The sequence below is a fragment of the Pholcus phalangioides genome, unplaced genomic scaffold (assembly GCF_987345545.1).
Source record: "Pholcus phalangioides strain wild (caught in Gottingen) unplaced genomic scaffold, Ppha-v1.0 ptg000009l_1, whole genome shotgun sequence".
Classification (NCBI taxonomy): Eukaryota; Metazoa; Arthropoda; class Arachnida; order Araneae; family Pholcidae; genus Pholcus; species Pholcus phalangioides.
In genome coordinates, this window is record NW_028301602.1 from 49,968,595 (window position 1) to 49,991,034 (window position 22,440).

Genomic DNA, 22,440 nt, shown 5'->3' on the forward strand with positions numbered 1-22,440 from the left:
TTATTTCAAAGAGGGGTCATTCCTAAATTAATCTTTTCTTCCACAAATTATTGTTTTTTTACTGACTTAGTTATTTTTCTAATGATTTTTTTTTTCATTCCTAAATTAAACTTTTGAATTCATTTTCTGACTTAGAAAAAATTTGCTCCTAAATTAAACTTTATTTTCTGACTTGGTTTTTTTTTTTTTTCTCAACACCCTGGGAAATTTAAAGTTCATTACCGTTCTTTCAACTCTTTCCCAAATTATCGTTTATTTTCTGACTTCCCAAGTGATGAGATTATTTCAAAGAGGGGTCATTCCTAAATTAAACTTTATTTTCTGACTTTGTTATTTTTTGGAGGGATGCATTTTCTAACTTAATTTTTTTCTATCCCAAGATTTTCCCATAACGTCACTTCGAAGATATCACCAAAGAGAAGGATCTTTCCCAAATTATCGTTTAATTTCAGACTTTTTTTTTTTTTTTCTAACTTGGGGATCTTTCCTACATTAAACTTTATTTTCTGATGATTTTTTCATTCCTAAATTAAACTTTATTTTCTAAACTAAACAAAGATGAATCGTTTCATTAATTTTAAAATAAAATTTTTTTCAAGTCACAAATAAACTTTTGTATGTCCAAGCTGAAAAGTAAAAATAAACCAAAGGAGCAATAAAATACAAAGTCATTTTATATGATTTTCATTTATTTCAAATAAATTTCTTCTATCTTAGATTTCAAAACATCAAAATCAATCGCATTAAAACATTTTTCCGCTACATCGTAATTTTCCGCCAGAGTTTTAGCGACTTCGCGAAAGTCAATCAGGGTTAAAGCATGATCAAAATATTTATAAAACATTAAATTATCATTCAACTGCAGACATTCATGACCCAACTGATTAGCATATCCCATGGAACACCCATGGCAGTCAACAATTTTTTCGATGCTAGCAAAAAGTTTTTCACTCACCAATTTAGCCAAAATGTCGGTGATATCCATAGAACTCGTTCCTTTAGTTTGGTTTTCGCGCACACACACTTTCAGATAGTCCAAGCAGAGCGTTTTCTGCACGAGCTCACTGATCACGGTATGAAGTGGTTTATCATCCTCGCTCCAGAAGAGTGCCTCGATTGCCTGGAAAGTCATTTTGAGGGGGTTTTCGGAGCACTTGAAAATTTTGTTGTCCCCGCGATGTAGAGTTTGAATTAGCACATCATCACCGCTGTAGTCCACGATCAGGTTCTCCGACACTAGGAAAGTTCTATCAACGCGTTGCAGCATAGTACGACGAGAGAATTCGGTTCTCAAACATTCCCACACGTACGGCGAAAGAGTCACTCCATTTTTAGCTGGGTGCATGAGTCCATCGCGTTCGAAAAATTCTCGAATATGTACGCGCACTTCACCACTGAAGATCACGACGCTGACGAAAAAGTTCTCCTTCACGTGAAAGATGTTGGGAGGCGGCGCTTCCTTATTGAATCCACTGCTGCGAGATCTCTTAGCCGATGGTGGTTGAGTGTTCGGTGATGGGCGCTTGTTACTCGAAACCATTTTCCGGAACGTCAGGCTGAGTCGGACGTCTTTTACTTTTGGGTCTTTAGGTATCGCGTGACGCCACAGCTGGTTGGTTGGAGGTAGCATCGTCAGCAGGCTGTTGTGTTCCAGGATTCGGTCCACGGATTGGTGCCCCCGTCGAGAGAACACGAGCTTTCTTTCAGCGCCCAGGGAGAGGCAAGCGATGGGGTAATCTTTGACGAGCTGTGATTCGTCATCGGAATGCGGGGAGATGCTCTTGGTTCCATCAGAGTATCGGTTGACGACAACAAAGTTGTAGTCATGGCCTGAGATGCTCTCGACCACGGCTTTCAAATCCAAGAGGAGAGGTGTCCACGGTTGGGCCTGGAGGGTCATTCCGGAAAAGGTGTAGTGTAGGCCAGCGTCACCATACCCAGCATGCTGTCTGGGCATCGGATAAGTCTTGTCGCCAAACTTGAAGACGCATTCCTCTGCTGGACGGTACACGATTTCAGATTCGAGCTGGTGTAGTATCGCAACGGAAGTATCCAGTACGTTCCGAGCGTATTCATAGCGGAGGCTTTCCATCTGTCTAAATGAAAACAACGCATACAGTCTCTCTCCGCAACTCTCAAGATGAAAAAAAAAAAAATTGCGAAATATATATTTTAACAGAAGTTTTTTTTTTTTTTAAGTTTTTTAAATTTTTATTATTATTATTATTTTACAAAATTAAATTTTTATGCATCTAACCATTCAGCGCATGCTACGACCTTGCTTCTTGCGCAATGCCCTTTTTGCAGAGGGTGAAACCCGCAAGAAGTCAAGGATTTTGGGAAGTTTAAGACTTTCACTGTCTCCAGGTTGAATCGTTGCTCTAGAAATTTTTTTTTTTGCCTGCAGTTCACATAAATGCAACTATATCTGTTATTAACAGTGGTGAGATGAATTTTCATTAAATTATAATCGAAAAGCCCTTCCCCCCATCTAATATTAAGAAGATTTCTGCTAACCCAGAGCATTTGTGGGAAATCTTCTTCGGATAGCTCCTTGCTAGAGAATGGCGGCTTGTAGAGAGAGTGATATACTCTCCCTGTGCTTAAATCAAAGCAAGCCATTTCCTTAACAACATATATCCCACTTTTAAGCAAGAATCCCTCAAAATCTAACACGCAAGAAGCCATAGAAAAAAAAAAAATCTTACCAAGTTGCGGAGAGAGAAGTGTATCCAAGCGAGCGAGAGAACTAAGTTAAGGAATTGTGTCTGTCCCGCAGTTTATATACTGCAGTTGCAGTTGATAAGCATAAGTATAGGAATATACTGTGAATCTCAAAGTGCACCCAGTAGCATCACTATCTCATTCACGTGAATCACTAATACAATATATTCATGTGAGCATGCATCACTGATACAGTACCAATATCTAATGATACACTATCCAATGTTACATGAATCACTGATAATGATGTGAGTAGCATCACTATCTCATTCACGTGAATCACTGATACAATATATTCATGTGAGCATGCATCACTGATACAGTACCAATATCTAACGATACACTATCCAATGTTACATAAATCACTGATAATGATATTGACGTGAGTATGCATCACTCGCGTTGCTTCGATTATTCTGCACGCGACACTGATAACTATATGAGTACTGTCTGCCCGAGTAATGACGCATAGCACACGAGACTCGTTATCGCTTCCTAACCCTTTATCTCATTAAAAGTATCATCTTCTTTGCAGATCCTCTCACTTCGTTTTTGAGTTTTGTCCAGACAGCATCAAGTTTTTTAGCTTTCGCTTCGTACGTTCGCGCAATGGCTAGTTTTATCGATTTCGGTATAAGTAAAGAAGAATTAGTTAGATTGTTGGAAAATGACGATAATTTCGTCAATGAATGTCTCAACGAGGATTTAGTTAGTGATCGCGATATAAAATTAATGATTGAGGATGAGGAGAATTTCATCCAGCAATGCCTGAAGCGTCCTGCGCCAGTAGAAGCTGGACCAAGTGGATATGCTCCGTCAGAGAAGAAGAAGAAAGAGGTTAGTTGTTTTTTTAAATTATCGCGCGTTAAATTTTATTCCAAATTAATTTTCAGGAGTAAATTTTATTTCGAGTTGAATTTATTTCATGTAAGGTATTTAAACTCATTTTTTTAATGGTAGAGCTGCGAAACATCTGGGAATTTCATTACAAGTTAAATTTTATTTCGAGTTAAATTTAATTTCAAATCAAATTTATTTATGTCGCGAGTTAAATTTTCATTCATCGAAAAAAAAATTATTCAGTTGTATTTCATGTCGCGAAACAATTTCTCAGGCGTAAATTTATTTCAAGTTAAATTTATTTCATGTAAGGTATTTAAACTTTATTTAATGGTAGAGCTGCGAAACATCTGGGAATTTCATTACAAGTTAAATTTTATTCCGAGTTAAATTTAATTTCAAATCAAATTTATTTATGTCGCGAGTTAAATTTTCATTCATCGAAAAAAAAATTATTCAGTTGTATTTCATGTCGCGAAACAATTTCTCAGGCGTAAATTTATTTCAAGTTAAATTTATTTCATGTAAGGTATTTAAACTTTATTTAATGGTAGAGCTGCGAAACATCTGGGAATTTCATGTCGCGAAACAATTTCAAAACGACACAAGAATTCAAATAGAAATTTTTTTATTCAATTGTACATCAGCAGACTCGTGAATCAATTTATACATTTGCGCACTGGTGAGATTAACGGCTTTCGTAGTGGGCGCATTTCCGCTAAAATAGCGTATATCGTAGGTTTTATTACAATACGTGAGAAAAATATTTCCTCCCAGCGGAAGAGAGGAATTACATCTTTCAAAGTCCATTTGATTTTTATATGTTGTTGCTATAAGAGTAAATAATATAACAATCAGTATCGTGAATATGGCGAACATTCTCTTGTGTCTTATCAGTTCTCCATTACTCTCCAATTCGTAGGACCAGCAGCTCGGTAAATCGAATGACGGTACATCCGTTTTCCATGCGATACCCTGCTTTCTATTGTTTTGATCGTAGATCACGGCTTCCACTGTTGTTGGCATTTCAAAGCTCTAACCAAATATGTTTCAAAAATGGGTTTTTTATATAATCTCTCGGAGCTCCGGTTTCTTCTAGCGCTTTCAGGAAAATTTCTTGACCCACCACGGGTGATTTTCTCCGACCGACCACACTTGATATCAAATCGCGAATGTCGCTTCCTTTGATGAGTCTGCTCTTATAAACGATCGAGCCGTTAGAATTAATTTTTAATATGTTCGGATGCTTATTTATATGCGTGATAATTTTTTCTGAGTGCCCTCTTTGCGATTTCGGGACAGAAATCAGAGCTATTGGTAATTCGTCAACTTTCTTTTTCTTCTCTTTTTCTACTTCTTGAATTTTCGGTTCTGGTAACCGCGGTGGATTGTTCTCGGCGACGTTGATTCTCTTGTTCAGCAGATTCTGATAGAGTTTAATTTTTATAGCTTCGGGCTCCTTGCTTCGCAGTATTTTCAACATCTCGTTGTCCAACTCAGAAAGCTGCTCTTTTGTGGTCACATGACGCGATAACAATTGTTCTGGAACCAGAGCGAATTTCTGTGCGTGCTCCATTATCTCGTGAACAAAGTGGCGAGGGTTTGTATGGCGGCTGGGATTAACTGGAACAAAAAACCTCCTTTCTGAATCAGCACGCGCTTTTTCTCGTATAGCGGCGTCTTTTTGCAGGCGAGTTTGCGAAGTGTATTTCTGTGCCTTTTCAGTTTATTTTTCTGTTTTGAGGATAACGGTATGACACCCTTCAAAATATTGAGTGAGCACTCGCAGACTGTCTTTAATGCTGATTTCGGTAATTTCTTCAACAAATCCTTACGTTTATTCCTCGGACAGGCAGAGAGTAGACGAAGCACTTGTTGCTTCTCCAATGCCATACTTTAAAATAACGATGTTTTTATTCCAACCATATGCTATATGCTATAGCCTTCTTCAGCGCGCAGTGCTTTATCATGTTTTCGTGGAGAAAACAGTTCGCGCTCACTTCTGGCAAGTCCACAATGTTGGGGCAGAGAATCGCATCTAGATTATAAACTTTTAACCCGTACTGCTGCAGTAGCATCCGACACTTGTCGTGGCCTTTCGTATACAATACGACTTTTGATAATCGCTGCAAATGTTGCTCCAGCATTTCAAAAGGTACATCACCCGCCGACCACGATATTTCGTGTATGTTGTTGGTGACGTAGAGACATTGGTGTCTATCTCTAGGAGATAATTCCGAAAACTTTTTGGGCGGTTTATATACATAGTGAAAATTTTCTCTCGAATGCATGAAACACCACGCCAACTCCTTGATTATGAATGTTCTATCCGACAGCTGGAAACCCTCGACCTCTATCACAGCCGTCATGTTCGAAAATGGAAAGTTTCATTTCCTGGGTTTATAGATATATTGCGTCTGCCCAGGTAACACGTTAGTGCGCAGGCGCATTTCCTCCTCCGTCTCGGGTCGTAAATCAACCATTAAATACGAATACGGTTTTTTCGTGCTATCCTCGAACACCTCGTTGAAAAATTTGATTTTATTGGGAAACAGCTGACGTCCCAGGTGGGTCACCTGACTGACATCTCTTCTATTTTTGAATAGAAACATATATTGCGCGTTCAGAGAAACGTTTCTCATTTCCCGCCCCTGGTGAAACACGTTCTGCACTATGAAAATCACGGTCAATTTTCTGTGGTGACTGTACTTTGTGAAAAGGTTTGCTAATTTTTTCTCGCCCGATAGCTCGTTCATGAGGTCATCTAAAATCACCAAGCTGTCTTCTTCCACGCTTTCGAAATTGCTCCCCTCTCGAAATTCCACGTGGTCCTCCATGTCTTCGAACAAAGTCTGATATTCGCCGTAAAACCATATAACTCGTTTCGGACGAGGCTCTCGAAACATTTCGTTTCTGTGTTTTAATAGTTCTCTGAGAAAATATGTTTTTCCCGAACCGGTGGGTCCGGCAATGAGCACGGTGCTCGGATGTGTCAGCTTGAAAGGTTCCATAGTAAATGACAAATGAATGAATTTTTTTTCTCTTTTATTTAACAGAAAAATTTTTCTTTACAAAGCTTGCAACGCGCATATCGTTTTGCATATTAAAACGCGATACAATATTATTCATACTTTCGCCGATACATCGAGAATAGATAAAAAAAATCACGTAGTGTCCGCACACGGTTGTCTTATCTGATTGTAACATGACGTCATTGTAGTCGACGCGTGAGTAGCGTCGTAGAAATCTGTTTATGTGTCCCTTCTTGAAGTAAGTGGGCGGGTTCCCGTAAGAGTCGAAGAAATCAGCTCTCGCTTCGTTTTCGATGTAAATAGCCAACCAGTGCGTTCCGGGTTCGTTCTCTCTGTCCGTGTTCACAACCAGTGCAGCGGGATACTTGATCACGTTTTCGGGTAAGTTGTCACTCGCAAAAACACCTAGGAAAGCCTTTCGGGTGTGGGGGTGTGTCGAGAGGGCGTGCTCTATCTGTTTAGTGTTCATCCCGCAAAGTCACACAAGACGCTTCTGGACTTTGTTATTTCCACCAGCGATTCGAATTCGGCGAATATGATAACCGACACGGTCTTGATCAAGGCTGAGGAGAACTTGAGTTCCACTCGCAGATTGCCCTGCTTTTGTAGGTGCACGTGTCCGCAGTCGCTCATGTCGGGTATCAGGTTGAAGGCGAAGAGGCAGTAACCGCCGGTTTCGTATTCTACTCTGCTCACGTCGCATCCCTTATCTTCACCGGGTCTACCGGTGCCCACGAAGAGTGTGTTGTAGGCTCTGATGACGTGCTTGTTCCTAAAGTCTGGTTGTAGCGACGTGTGGGGTACTGGTCTTCCATCGATAGAAACACAGACAAAGTTGACGTTGTTGTGCTTGAAGTCGAAGGGGTTCAAATTGAACGTTCCGTTGAATGCTTCCGTGTCCACCATACCAATCACCAATCTCTTGGGCATGACCCCGAGAAATACGTTATCTTGAACGAAACTCATACTCCCCATGGATATCGAATAAACCTTGCATATCACGCGGTTAATGCAATATTTGGCTGTTGTTTTCTCGAGCGCCATGGCATGCGCTACAGCCACAGCAGGATTCATTCTTACTTTACGCACAAAAATACTCGCTTGCTCGATCACCACGTCGCAACCCTCAGCAGCTGTGATCAGAAAGAACTCGGGTTTCGAGCGAACCAGTCTCATCTTCAAGTCCACGAGAGAGAGCATCAGCTTCGGTTGATAGAATATGTCGACGTGAGGCACGCCCATCATTTCAAAAGAATTTTCCGCGAGTTTAGCTCTTTTCTTGGCCCCCTCGTTCTTGGTTAGGTCAGACATGTGACCTGCAGTGTCCTTGTAGTAGCCCTCGGCTGTCAGGGGTCCTTTCTTTGCATCCGATCCGTAGTTAAGCAGCGTTTCCAGGTAAGCTCGATACGGATAAGTGTGTGATGAGTTTGTGAGCGTTCTTCCATTCAACGTGACGTCAATCTGAGAGAAAAGGGTATGCAAGAAATTATTCGCCGTCGATACGGCTTCGGCGGTTTCTGGTTTTGTCACCTTTACTCTGACATACAGCTGAGTGGCGGAAAGGTCTACGTATTCTTCCGCACTTCCGGCCACGTGAAATTCGATGGGGGCCCCCGAATCGCGCACTTGAGATATCGGATGGTACTGGACCCATTCGGCTGATTCTATAGAGGTTTCCGTGGGTGGCACCGTGAACAGGTCGGCTTCGCTTTTCAAACACTCATGAGAATTTTCGTGGATTAAAAAAACCATCGCTGAATATATCGGGTGTCGACAGCTTTCTAGCTTTCTTCTTACTGACGGTTTTCTTGACGAGTCTCTTCCTTTTATTCTTTCCTCCGAGCATGGACTTGATTTTATTGGCCCCCTTATCCGTGAGGGACCTTCCGGCTTCCTTGGCACGATCGCGAGCTGCGATCTTTGCGTCTTTTCCTTGAACGATGTCGTTGGCGAAATCCACACCAGAGCGCAACAGTTGAGAACCGACTGCCTTGGCACCGCGTTTCAACAGGGGCACGGCCGATCTGAAGAGAGAGCTGAATATAGATCCGAGACCATACCCCCTCTGCAGGGCGCTACCCTGATAATATCCGAGTCCGTTTCCAGCCTGAGCGAGATAATAATCGTTGATGCTGTGTGCACAGCTCCGGTACGGTTTATAATGCATGTCGCAGTCTAAAGTGTAGTTTCACTATCACCTTTCCACGTTGAAATGTGAAAAACTTGCCCATGTGCGTCCTTAAATACATGTGAACGATGTCGAAACTCTTTCTAGCCAGCGGCACGTAATGGGCGCGTTCGAAAGACACGCTGACGATATCCCCGTCCTGACCGCTAGTTTTCACGATTCTCAGTAGCGGGGCGTAGGTGTTACCCACGACCTGAGGTTCGACCAGGTTGCAGTACACGTACAAGAGATGAAAGTCTAATTTAGGATCGGCTGTGAAAGGACCCTCGACTATGGTCGGACCCTCTATCAGGCCGGGTTCGAAACCCAGGTTTTCGGCTATACCGTGTCTGAGACTGAGCTTGGTGTCTTTCTTGAGGTTCACCTTAACTTTTTTCGTGATTTTATTGTACGTCACACCAATCTTGTCTTGAAAATTTTGAGTGGATATGGCTTTGATCAGTTCGGGGGTCGTCTCGTAGAAACCCGGGGCTATGCGACCGGTCTTCATTATCTTGTTTCCGACATCGAATTCGAAAGTGTTTGTCTCTTGAGTGATGTTGTGGAATGAATGGGGATAAATTATCTCCGACAGTGCGACTTCCATCTCGGATTCGAATTCCAGGGTGTTTGGAAGTTTAACCACGAAACTCGAGAGCGTGTTGTCGGGAAAAAAGTCTCTGGAAGCATCGCTGGGTAGAGTGAGATAGAAAGAAGCCATCTCTGAAATGACAGATGCGCGCACTGTTTCCGGGTTTTTATAGGACCACCCACGCGTTGAATTTTTTCGGATACCCCCGAAATTTCACGAGGTATTGAATAATTCCTTTTCTTCTCCTCTTCTTTAAAACTTTTTCAATCGGAAATTTTTCTCCCATCTTTACACCTACCATCTCTTCAGCGTAGAATGTGCCCTTGATTTCTTCCCCCATCAGGTCCTCGAGCTTGTAAACGGGAATTTCCCTTTTCACGCACTCGGTCACCACGAATATCTCTTCGGTGAAATTAGAATCGTACCCCCTCTCGAAGGTGTGTTTTGATCTTGTGATGCGCACGTGATCACCCACTTTAAACTTGCAATCTTGTTTCTTGGGTGTATCCCCATAGAGATTGTTCCACACCTCCGGCTCGTTTCCGGGGTTCACGTCCACGGGCCTCATTTTTATAGACCTGTGATACCTGTGATTGTAACTCCACACGAGGTCTTCGATCATGTCGATGTAGCGATACGTGTTCTTGGCAGTGAAGTACTTGTACATCCAGTTTCTGAGAGACCTGTTCCATCTTTCCACCACGCTGGCCTTTATCTGTTCGTTCTCCGTAGTGAAAAACTTTACACCTTGACGCTTGAGGTAGCGCTGGACTGGTGACGCTATAAATTCGCGCCCCTTATCGCTCTGTAGCGCCACTGGTTGACGTTGTTGAAAGATGCTTTCTAAAGCTTTGGCCACGCTGTCACCGGTTTTCCTTTTGAGAGGCACGACGAAACCGTACTTGGAAAAGACGTCGATGCACGTTAAAAGATAGTTGTAACCATCGTTGTGAATTGCTAGATTACGCATGTCCACCAAGTCGATTTGAAATTGACTGTTTAGACCGGCCACTATTGTTTTGTTGCGGGGAAACACTTTTTTAATGGATCTGTGTAACGTGTACGCTCTCTCGCCAGCCAACCAATCTCTGATTTCTTTTTTCTTTGATGACTTGAGCACGCGCTTGAGGGCGGATACGCCACCGAAACTAGCGGGAAGACGTGGGTTTCTATACCTCTCATCCATTGCTTGTGTTAGACTTACGTGTCCTACATTCCCTTTTTATTTGTTTTTCAGGAGCGACACCTATGCGAGACGTGCGGCAAGGAGTTTTCCTTGCGTAGGAATCTGAATCAGCACAGGCTAACGCATGGCGAGCGTCGCCACAAGTGTTTGGTGTGCGATGCAGCGTTTCACCGCAAGAGCGATTTGATGCGCCACCAGCGTGCCATGGGGCATGGTGCGCCACCCCAGCATGGTGTGCCCCCACAGTGGGCACAAGGAGCACCACCACAGAGGCCATCACCGAGCCATCACCGAGCAGGACCACCCCAGCATGATGCGTCCCCACAGTGGGCGCAAGGAGGAGCACCACCACAGCGGCCATCACCGAGCCATGGGGCACAGCAGCAGCTTGGAGCACCCCAAGGAGGAGCACAGCTAGGAGGAGGAGGGCAAGTCAGGCGCGCACTCGACATGTTGTCGACGCACGAATTGATCCCCACCCCAGACACCGAAATGGATATGACCACCTTCCTCGACAGCGTGAGAGAGGAGTTGACGCGGCTGTTGAGGGAGGACATGACCACCCACAGGTCCCTTAAATGGAACATCGTCGCGACTGCTGTTTTTTCCAGGAAAGGAAGTGACGGCGAGGACGAGTTCTGCAACGGGTATCTTCGAAGTAAAATGCTCACCACTTTAACCGCCGACCAGATAGAAGAGCACCTACAAATAGCCTTCGTAAAGGTAAAGCAGGCGACAGAGGATTTTGAAGGCAGCGGAAGTGGTTGGGTGCTCGAGCGCGTGCTCTTGCTTGAGCTAAACACGGCGCAATACCAACCACTAGCGGCCGCCACTTATATTCCGCTGCCAAAGGGGGTAGCCAGCAGAAGAGCAGTGGTAAATGTAAAGAACGATGATGAGAAATGCTTTCTCTGGTGTGTGTTGGCTGCCCTACACCCGGTGAAGCAAAACCCCGAAAGGGTGTTCAACTATATTCAGTATGAGAATGAATTGAATACCAGTGAATTAGTATACCCGGTGACACTTAAACAAATCCCACGGTTCGAAGCTGCGAATTCAGTGCGCATTAACGTCTTTGGGTTGGAGGGGGGAGAAGTCTTTCCTCTCAGGATTAGTGAGGTGGTGTCTGGTACACCAATCAACCTCTTGTTCATCAGCAACGAGACAACGTCGCACTACTGCCTCATCCAAAACATGTCTCGTTTGCTTTCCTACACGACCAAGTATGAAGGTGCATCCCACTTTTGCAATTATTGCTTGCAACGCTTCTCCTCCCTCGAGCAGCTGAATGCGCACGAACCACTTTGCCAGACACACGGTCTGCAACGAGTGACGTATCCCGGTGTAGACGACAACGTGATGTTCTTCAAGAACAACCATTACCAGCTGCACGTTCCATACGTCATATATGCGGACTTTGAGGCGATCTTGGAGAAGGTGGACAGCTGTAAGCCGAACCCGTCTCTCTCTAGCACAACCCAGAAGAGCCTTCACCGCCCCTGTGGATTCGCGTATACGGTCGTGGGGCCCGATGGTGTATACGTGAAAGAGCCCACAGTGTACAGGGGTGAAGATTGCGTGGACGTCTTCTTCCGGTGTCTCGTCGAAGAAGAACGAGTGGTTATGGGCAAGCTCGACAACCCGGTGCCTCTGCAGATGACAGCTGAAGATGAAGAGAGATTCGGGAATGCGACCACTTGTATGGTGTGCGACCGCCCACTCGGTGACGACAGGGTTCGTGACCACTGTCACATCACCGGTGGTTTTAGAGCGGCGCTGCATCAGAAGTGCAATCTCCAGCTCAGGTTAAGACGTCACATCCCGGTTATATTTCACAATTTACAAAACTACGACGCTCATTTCCTGATGCAAGGACTTTCCCGGTACCCCGATCGCAGGATCCAGGTGATCGGGAGGAATATGGAGAAATTTATCTCCTTTTCTCTCGGTCGCCTGCGATTCCTGGATTCCAACCAGTTCTTGGCGGCGTCGTTGGATTCGCTCGTGCAAGCGATGAACCCCGGTGACTTCAACAACATGAAGAAATGTTTTGGAGCTACGAGTCATCTTCTTCAACGTAAAGGATGTTATCCGTACGAGTACGTTGACTCGTTTGAGAAGTTCGAAGATCCGGTGCTGCCCCCACGAGAGGCCTTTTACACCTCTCTGGGGGATCAACATATAACCAGTGACGAGTATACATATGCGCATACCGTTTGGAGAGAATTCCGGTGTTCCAACCTCGGTGATTACCACAACCTCTACGTGAAGACTGACGTGCTGCTTCTCGGGGATGTGTTCGAGAGTTTTAGAAAACTCTGCGAAGAAAACTACAAGATCGACCCGGTGCATACGTTCACATCCCCGGGATTGGCCTGGAACGCATGTCTGCGAATGACCGGTGTCAAGCTCGAATTGATCAACGATCCGGACATGCATCTCTTCATGGAGAAAGGTATCCGAGGTGGGGTCTCAGTGATCTCCAAGCGGTATGCGCGAGCCAACAACCCGTTAATACCCGGTTATAACCCCAGTGAACCTACATCATATATCATGTACTATGATGTGAATAATTTATATGGAAAGTGTATGATGGAGCCCCTCCCGGTGAGAGACTTCAGATGGTTGTCCCCCAGTGAACTTGAGAGCATCGATTTTCTCAACATCGATGACAACGCCGTCAAGGGGTATATTTTAGAAGTGGACATGGAATACCCGGTGAAGTTGCACGACGAGCACAATTGTTTCCCCTTGGCGGCAGAAAACATTGAAATTACTGGTGACATGCTCTCTCCATTCATCAGAAGACCCGGTGATAAACCATCCAAAAAGCTCTCACCAAATCTGATGAACAAAACTTCCTATGTGATCCATTACCGGTGCCTGAAGTTATACACGTCGCTGGGAATGAAGCTGACGGGTGTTCGGCGTGCAGTCGAATTCACACAGGAGCCCTGGATACGCCCGTACATAGCGTTCAATACGGAAAAGAGGAAGCAAGCCCGGTGCGAATTCGAAAAGGACTTCTATAAGCTCCTCAACAACGCTGTGTACGGGAAATCGCTAGAAAATTTGAGGAAGCATGTCGACATCCGTCTCGCCAACAATCAGAAGAGCTTGAGGAAGCTAATATCATCCCCGGCATTCGAATGCTTCAGGATAATCACCGGTGAGTTAGCCGTCATCAAGATGTTGAAGACGAAAATCCATCTGGACAGGCCCATATATACCGGTGTCACGATTTTGGACCTGTCCAAACACTTGATGGCGGACTTCCATTATAATTTTATGAAGAAAAAGTACGGACCCAGTGTGGAAGTTTTGTTCACAGATACAGATTCATTCCTCTACGAGATAAAAACCGGTGACATTTACAAAGACATGAGGGAGGAGCTCCACAGATTCGACACGTCAAATTACCCCGGTGATCATCCTCTGTTTAGCCTGCAGAATAAAAAAGTGGTGGGCGTCATGAAGGACGAGAACGGCGGCGAACCCGTTGTGGAATTCGTCGGATTAAGATCAAAAATGTACAGCATGGTCACAGCAGTCGCGGAGAAAAAGACCGCCAAAGGGGTCGTTCGTGCGGTTGTTAAAAAACAACTAAAACATCAAGATTATCTGGCTTGCCTCCGCAACAACTCCTCGATCAAAAACACCATGCTAAAAATCTCCTCCAGTAACCACAAACTTCAAACGGTCGCCCTCCGCAAAACGTCGCTGTGCCCTCGCGACGATAAACGCTATATTCTCGGTGATGGCATTAAAACATATGCGTATGGCCACTATGCCATTCGATGAACAGTGCTACATGGACACTGATGTACATATTTTTTCCCATTTATTTTAACATATTTTTCCATTTATTTTGTATATATTTTTTTCCATTTATTTTGTATATATTTTTTTCCATTTATTTTGTATATATATTTTTTCCATTTATTCTTGTATATATATTTTTTCTCATTTATTTTGTGTATCATTAAAATTTAATTTTCTTTATCATCAATGCTTCTGTCATTAATTGAGTTACGTGTGATTTTTTTTTTTTTCAGCTTGAGTATGATGAAAAGTCAATAACATTTCTTTTTGAGGGAATTTTATTTTACAGCTTGATATGTGAAAAAAAAAGTTTAATTTAGGAATGAAAAAAAAAAATCATTAGAAAAATAACTAAGTCAGTAAAAAAACAATAATTTGTGGAAGAAAAGATTAATTTAGGAATGACCCCCTCTTTGAAATAATCTCATCACTTGGGATGGAAAAAAAAAATTTAGGAGCATCCCTCCAAAAAAAAAAAAAACAAGTCAGGAAATAAAGTTTAATTTAGGAGCAAATTTTTTCTAAGTCAGAAAATGAATTCAAAAGTTTAATTTAGGAATGTTCCCTGAAAAAAATCATCACTTGGGAAATAAAGTTTAATTTAGGAATGACCCCCCTGAAAAACGATAATTTGGGAATGACATCATAGGCAAGAACGATAATTTAGGAATGACGTCATAGGAAGCGCCATCTAGCGAGCCTCAACAAGTGCGAAGCACCCATTTGTTTGATGCGCAGCAAGTGGGGAGCCCTATTGTTTGATGCGCAGCAAGTGGGGAGCCCTATTGTTTGATGCGCAGCAAGTGGGGAGCCCTATTGTTTGATGCGCAGCAAATGCGCAGTCCTATTGTGCACCAAAACCGCTAAAATCACCCTACTGGCGAGACTTTTAATGGGAAGATCGGCTCGCATTTGCGCCTCGAAGTTGGGAACCACAGGAAACCAATTGGCTACCTCAAGGCTGCAAAATAATTTGGCGTGCCAAAATTCACAATTTAACGGTATGTCAAAGATGCAAGATCGGTCTAGGAACTCGTACGAGCCAGCTTGGGGAAGAAAGACGGCCTTGACTTCAGAGTTGGAGGAACAATTATCGCAATATTGCGTTATTATGTCCGAACACTTTTTTGGTTTATGTTGTGCAGACATAAACATATGGCCTTCCATCTAGTTGTGAGGAGCTATCCCCTCAAATCTAGTACATCGTCTTCTTCATGGTCGGGTTCAGCAATATTGCTGACCAACTCACCATACAAGAAACAGCTTGAAGAAAAATAGTGAGTCAAGCAACAAAAGGAACAAAAAAGGTACAAAGAAGGGCGCGGTAGCCCGGTCGATAAGATGCTCGCCTAAAGTACCAAAGGATGTTTAGAGGTGTCACGAGTTCGATACCCAGTTCGTTCTTGTCAGAAAACTTTCCTGACACAGGGGTACAACAAAAAACGGCGACTTGACCTCAGCAAAAATTGCTACCGCAGAGAGTCCCCCATCGAGGGGTTAGCGCACCAACCTCTCGATGAGTATGAAAAACAAGCCTGCCGTTCGGAATCGGCAATAAATTGTAGGTCCCGGTCTAATTAACCCTCGTGTGCAGAAAATGACCGTGGTGCGACAAAAATGATCAAATGATCAGATCAGGTACAAAGAAAACTGGGGTTGACAAGAGAAAAAAACAAAAGAAGGCCAAGAAAGAGTTGGCTAAAACTAAGAAGAAAAGACAAGATTCGAGTGAAGACGAAACGCGCGATGGAGAAGAACCACCTCTACTGGACCAGATGATTCAGATTTTAATTACGATGAGTCGAATCCAGAATGCATGTTCTGTTCAACCCGATTTTCAGAGGACACCCATGGAGAGAAGTGGGCAAGATGTATGCTATGCTCTCGATGGTCTAACGAGGATTGTGGAGAAATTAAGGAGACAGTATTTTTGTGTAATGATTGTTATTCGTAAAAAAAATTTAATTTGTTATATTATCTTTTCAATTTTGACGATTAATTAAGTAGAATAAATACATTTTTTCATGCAAATGTTTCTTTCTCAGGCCGGTATTACACTATAAAAGTTTGATAAAATCCCTTGTATAAAACTCAAAAAATTCAACCAATAAAGTTCATAGGTTACATTCGAGCAAATGAAACTGATAATCTTATTGATGGCATTTTACAAGTTTTATAAAATTACTTTTATCAAACTTTTATAGTGTAATCCCGGCCTCAGTGTGACTGCACAATATGAGATAGTGTCTCATATTAGAAACCCTTGGTGTCTCATATCGAGCGACCTGTTCCAAAAACACCCGATTCGGACATTTTAATAAAATCATTTTTTGAGTATACTTGTAATATTTTTTTTCTGAAAATGCTATCAATATGTTGAATCAGATATATTTATAGTGCACAAAATCAATTTTAGAATTACGAAATTGTTCATCAGGGAATCAGAAAAGCTATTTTAGAAAAAGTATTTCATTATAGGGCACTTTCCCCTACATATATTTGCCATAAATACCCTTAAAAACACCATATGAAGGTCCCTGGTCATCAAATATGATGTACCCACACACGTCTATCCTTGATTAAAATTTTAATTTTTTTCTTTTTAAATTTTTGAAATTATTTAAAAAATATAAATATTTGAAATATTATTTTAAATATTTATTATTTTTTTTAATTTTTAATCTTTTAATTTTTTTTAAACTTTAAAAAAAATACTTTTATCAAATAATGTTATCCACGTACGGTGTTCACTCAGTGCCGGATTAAGACGTTTCAAGGCCCTAAGCACTTGAATATTTTTGGTGGTTCCCCCGACACCTACAAGTATATTTTACTCAATATTTAGTCTGTAAACTTAAAAAAATGAAATTTTATATTTCAGAAGTGAGACTAATCTAAGGATGGGATTTCACTCTAAAAGGTTTATGAAAGTTATTTTATAAAACATGAAGAAAGCAACTAATAAATTTATCGGTTGCGTTCGAAATTTATTAGTTGCTTTTTTAAAAGAATTATTATAAAATTTTTATAGTGTAATCCGGACTTAAGGCCGGGATTACACTATAAAGTTTTATAAAAGATCTTTTATAAAAATTTTAACCAATAGGCGCATCGGTTGCATTCAAGCAAATGCAACCGGTGATCTTATTGGTTGAATTTTTCTCGTTTTATCAATGAGCTGTTACAAAACTTTTATAGTGTATTCCCCGCCTAAGGCTGGTATTACCCTATAAAACTTTGATTAAAAATTCTTTTAAAAAACTTGAAAAATGCAACCATTAGGCGGATCAGTTAAATTCGCTCGAATGTAACACATGTGTTTATTGGTTAAATTTTTCAAGTTTTATAAACGAACTTTTACAAAACTTTTATAGTGTAATCCCGGCCTAACACTGAATTGTGATGTGAATATTTCTAAGCTCAGACGTTTTGGAAGTCTCCACCCCTCCCCTTTTTTTCTACTTGCAAATTCTTTGATATCTCCTGAATTTTTTTTTTTTTTTTGGAACATCGAATGTTTTGGATGTTTTTGATTGGATTTTTCGAATATCGGATGTTTTTGGAATTTTTCTTTCATATTTTTCCGAAAAGACAGATTTTTTTTTTCAGAATCTTTTGAGAGCATTTCAAGACATTTTCTCCGATCGACAACTTGTGAGGATCGGAATGAAGACATCTTTATACCCATATTCTATTGGGCTCTAGATTAAATCACTAAAGAATGGCTCTAGGCTGCCTATGGGCACTGAATCAGGGGTGAAGGAGAAAAATAATTACAAAAATTGCGAAAAAATAGTTTTTATGCACGAAATTGAAAGTAAAGATACGGGTGTTTCGCCCGCATCTTTAGTGCTCGTGTGAAAGGGTATGCGGACCCGAGTCCGCATCCGCTCCGTGTGAAAGGGGCCTTACATTTTCATGCATGTGGTGTTCATTTTCTCCCAGTAAATTTCAACAGGGATGCCATTTTAATAAACATTTGCGGAGCGGCCGTTTCGAAACGCGCTTGCGCATTTGTGTTTCATGTTAGACGAGGCATACTTTGATGAAAATTGTTTGTATCGGTGTGTACTATCACCTCTTAAAGTTTTTCCATCTTTTCTGAATCACTCTGTATAAATCGGGGCAAATAGGGTTCTAAACATTTTTAGTGCCCCGATATTGTTGAGACGCCCCACAGTGGTCAATATAACGAATTTAGGAGGAAAAAATGTTTTCTCGAAAACTAATGAATATTTTTGAAAAATTATTTTTGCTTCACATCAAAAATAGGCATCAAAACAGGCCGAGAAGTATAATTTAATAATAATAATGCTTGGTAATTTTAAAACTACTTTGGCATGATTACTACGTTTTCTACATTTTTGCAATTCTTTCCATTTCAATGAAATAATTACTTATTTCTAATTAATCTTTCCATCTTTTACTGATGTTTCCTACTTTTCTGATTGACTGTCTCCAAAATAATAATGCATCACTCATATTTATTACGAATAATATTTAAAAAATAATAGTAATACCAAAGCACATTCTAAACAAAATATTGCCGTGAAAACTGGGGGAACACTCAATTGAAGTTTAATATGTAAAAAATCAAGATTTTCACTCAAAAAATAATAAATTATTCTTTTATAACACAAAACATTAAAAATTAACAGTGCAAATAAACAAAATCTATGATTTGGGGGCTTGATCACCGATTGAACATTTCAAATCGGAATGAAATTTTTCATAAAAACCAACCAAACTCCGCTGATTATTAAATACTTACAAATTTATACTCGCAATTCTGCAAACACTTAAAAATATGTATTATTTCATTCTCGAAATAAATTTAAGTTTATGTACAGTAATTTTGCATATAAATTAAAAATTTACCTAAAACGCACCCACCTTATGCGTAGTGTCAATCACTGTAAGAGGCCGAACACATACTGGGGAGTAAACAAAGAGAGCGATTTCAAAAGAGAAAATACATCGAGATCAGCATCGATGTCCCGTAACATACTGAGGAGGCAGAGGAGAGCGAAAATGACCGCAGGCGTTCTGAAGGGTAAAGAAGAAAAGCCTTTGAACGGGAAACGTGACATCTCGCCAACTAGTAACCCTACCAGCCTGTTCATGCCAAATCAATCAGTTTGGCAATATTGGAGGATTCTGATAAACCAGCGGTTCTCAACCAGTGCCCCGCAGATCCCTTAGGGCTCCGTGCAAACTCCCAGGGGTTCCGTGGCCACTCGAGGAAAATAAATAAATAAAATAGTAAATTTGAAAAAAATAATTAATATTTTTGAATAATAAAAATAAGTCAGAAACTTTGATGAATAAATAAAAAAATAGGCGTCTGGGGCTCCGCCATAGAAATTACATACAGGAAAAGGGCTCCGTGGGTCAAAAATGGTTGAGAAGCGCTGCAATAAACGCGTTAATCCTCAAAAGCGTCTGATTTTACCTCGCGATGAAAACAAACCGGCTTGAAAGAGTCGCGTACCTTTTGAGCTGCCTCTTTCTCCTCCTCGTCTCGCTGCCCGAGTATGTGAGGCGCAGAACAAAACAGTGCATTTGTTTTCGCCGCTATTTCGTACCTCTCCGCTCACATCCCCAGTATGTGTTCGGCCTGAGGATCTGCTTTTTTCTCCCTTTTCTGTCTCGCTAAATTTCAGCAAAGTCAAAACCTCTTTTGGCAATGCTCCCTTTTTTGGGGCAGTTTTTCGTGGGCAGTTCTCTTATAGAAGATACTAGATGATGTAAGAAGATAGTTCATCAAATCTTCATTAGTTGTTTGACGTGAAATTTTTCTTGATCTATATTCCCTGGCTTGCTTATAGTCTTTATGTCGGGCTTCTTGTGCTTCCTCCGTCAACTGACCAACGGGGAGTAGCAAATGTTGTATAACATCTGCACCATGAAGCAAAACTTTGTGAACAGTAACTGGCACGTAAAACCAACTGTAAAGTTGCACATAAAGCTTTGGAGTAGTGTTTGCAAACTCTCTAAATATTTCGACATCTATTTCATGTTAGGGGGCGTTCAAGTATTACGTAAGCAAATTTTTAGCCATTTTTGACCCCCTCCCCCCCCCCCTTGTCAGCAAAATTTCGTCATCAGCTCTGCCTCTCTGAATCCTAACTCATATTTTCATAAAGGGTGGCTGATGACGTAAGCATTATCCAAACCCCCCTTCCCCCCTTGTCAACAAAAGCCAGCAAATCAGAAACCCTCCTCCCCCCCATCGATGATGACGTAATACTTTTGAACGTCCCCTTAGAGGCTGTACGTTGGCCGGATAATGTAAGACTGGTTTGTGCTGCACAGCACAACTCGCTGGTTCTATGTTCTTCCAAGAGATTTTTTATTTTTGCCTTCTTGGTCCTCGGGCCACTATCTTCGAAATTCTTGTGAGGCCTGCTCCGATTTTTCTGGACTATTTTGGATGGAATAGCTATTTTCCCCTTGTAATCATGCTGAATTTTTGTCGAGGAAACGTGTCTAGGTCTTGTTACTAGATCTCCACTTTTTTGATAAGAAACTGAAGAAACATTTGATTTTCAAACGAAACTTACTACTCTTGACTCCCAGGCTATGTTCAAATTTTGACTTTTCATCAATATATTGGATTAACAGGTCTGCAGACTTTTTAAAAGGCAAGCTCAACCCACCATTAGCGCAAATAATGTCAAACAACAACAACAGGTGGGAGCCCTCAGAAAAATCAATTTGTCTAAAAATGGCTCTGCTGCCACAGTAGAAATCATTAACTCTAGACGAGTCACACATAAGGCCATTTAAAAAATTTCTTAAGTAAAAAGGGGCGGCTACGCATAATGCAAAACGTTCACCAATAACATGTAGAACATCAGAAAAAACATTTCACGATTGAACAGAGTTAAACTTTTTTTATAACTCACTTTTTGTGCTCAAAACTCAAAGTCAGTCATTACCCTTCTTTGACCCCCCCGGAACCCTCCCGATGTAAACAAATATCACCTCAAGATGCACCAGACATTTCTCTACACACCCATATGGTTTTTTTCTCCGAAGCAAAAACTTCATTTTTTATTTTTTTCCAGCTAATTTCCCGATTTGGACCACTGTGCGCCGTTGGCTTCACGTCTGGTGAAAGAGGTATCTCGCATATATACGTATATCATATATTAATATCATACATATAATTTCAGGCTGATCGGACTCAACTATCATGATTCATTATTGGTTATTTCCCAACTACAGTCGGCCTCCAGTGCTCGCGGAGGTTACGTTCCTGTGACCGCGGATACGGAAATCCGCGAATAACTGAAACCATAGTGCTATGGCGTCAATAGCCATCGCTATCAGATGAAGCGGGAGAGTTCCAATTTCCAGCCCAATATAATATAATAATAAGAGAAAAGGGGACTTAAGCCATTTAAATGTACAAAACATGCTCTTTCGCCTCCATCAACACTCCTTAATTTTATGGCCACTTACTTAAAGGGGCCCCTTCAAAGTTTGCGTAATAGCCGCTCCGTATTCTTCTTTTCTCTCCCCCTATATACTGAAGCCTCTTGACCTTTGTAATTGCCACCTGCAGGCGATTGACTTTATTTCTGACTTTCTTGCTTACTCTCTACTTTTCTTTTCCTTCTTTTTTTGTACAACTCTCCCCCCCCCCCCCCCCACAGGAAAACGTCTTCCTCCCATATGCTTCGAAAGATCGTAGGAGGTGAACCTTGACCAATGATGTGGAACAGCTGTCGTATGGTCCGCCACTTGGCGATTATTTGGCGCCACACACGTCTGATGGCCCGACGAAGAGTCGCCAAGGCCGTCAGACACTACGGACGCCGAAAAAAAAAAACATCAGCGTGCAAAACATAATAGAAACCACCAAGCATAAAAATAGAAAAAAATATCAGTTAAAAAAAATTACACCTGGCCCATTTTTTTAATAATAAAAAGATCGGGGCATAAGGAATTCCGGGCATAAATATTCTATGCATTGAAACTAAAACCCGGACCATTTTTTTTTAAATAAACGGATCCGGGCATGTTGAATAAATACATATTTATGCATTAAAATTAAAACCCGGACCCTTTT

At 41.5% G+C, this 22,440-nt stretch overlaps 3 protein-coding genes across 3 annotated transcripts in view; 1 reads left to right on the forward strand and 2 right to left on the reverse strand.

Annotated features, from left to right (window-relative positions):
* Positions 1-3,367, reverse strand: LOC149083265 (uncharacterized). The gene is made up of 2 exons (XM_089236474.1): positions 2,709-3,367; positions 1-2,096 (listed from the first exon to the last, which is right to left on the reverse strand). Exon 2 carries the CDS (start codon positions 2,090-2,092, stop codon positions 689-691), a length of 1,404 nt encoding a protein of 467 aa, XP_089092600.1. The 5' UTR covers positions 2,093-2,096; positions 2,709-3,367; the 3' UTR covers positions 1-688.
* LOC149083264 (alpha-tocopherol transfer protein-like) overlaps positions 1-22,440 on the reverse strand; it is a 232,971-nt gene that overhangs the window by 18,832 nt on the left and 191,699 nt on the right. The gene's annotated exons all lie outside the window — the stretch shown is intronic.
* Positions 3,281-14,546, forward strand: LOC149083266 (uncharacterized). The gene is made up of 2 exons (XM_089236473.1): positions 3,281-3,561; positions 10,593-14,546. Exons 1-2 carry the CDS (start codon positions 3,334-3,336, stop codon positions 14,340-14,342), a joined length of 3,978 nt encoding a protein of 1,325 aa, XP_089092599.1. The 5' UTR covers positions 3,281-3,333; the 3' UTR covers positions 14,343-14,546.

Coding starts and splice junctions, on each gene's coding strand:
- LOC149083265 (XM_089236474.1), bottom strand. CDS start 2,092: ATGGAAAGCCTCCGCTATGAATACGCTCGGAACGTACTGGATACTTCC.
- LOC149083266 (XM_089236473.1), top strand. CDS start 3,334: ATGGCTAGTTTTATCGATTTCGGTATAAGTAAAGAAGAATTAGTTAGA. Junction 3,562..10,592: donor CAGAGAAGAAGAAGAAAGAG/GTTAGTTGTTTT, acceptor TTTGTTTTTCAG/GAGCGACACCTATGCGAGAC.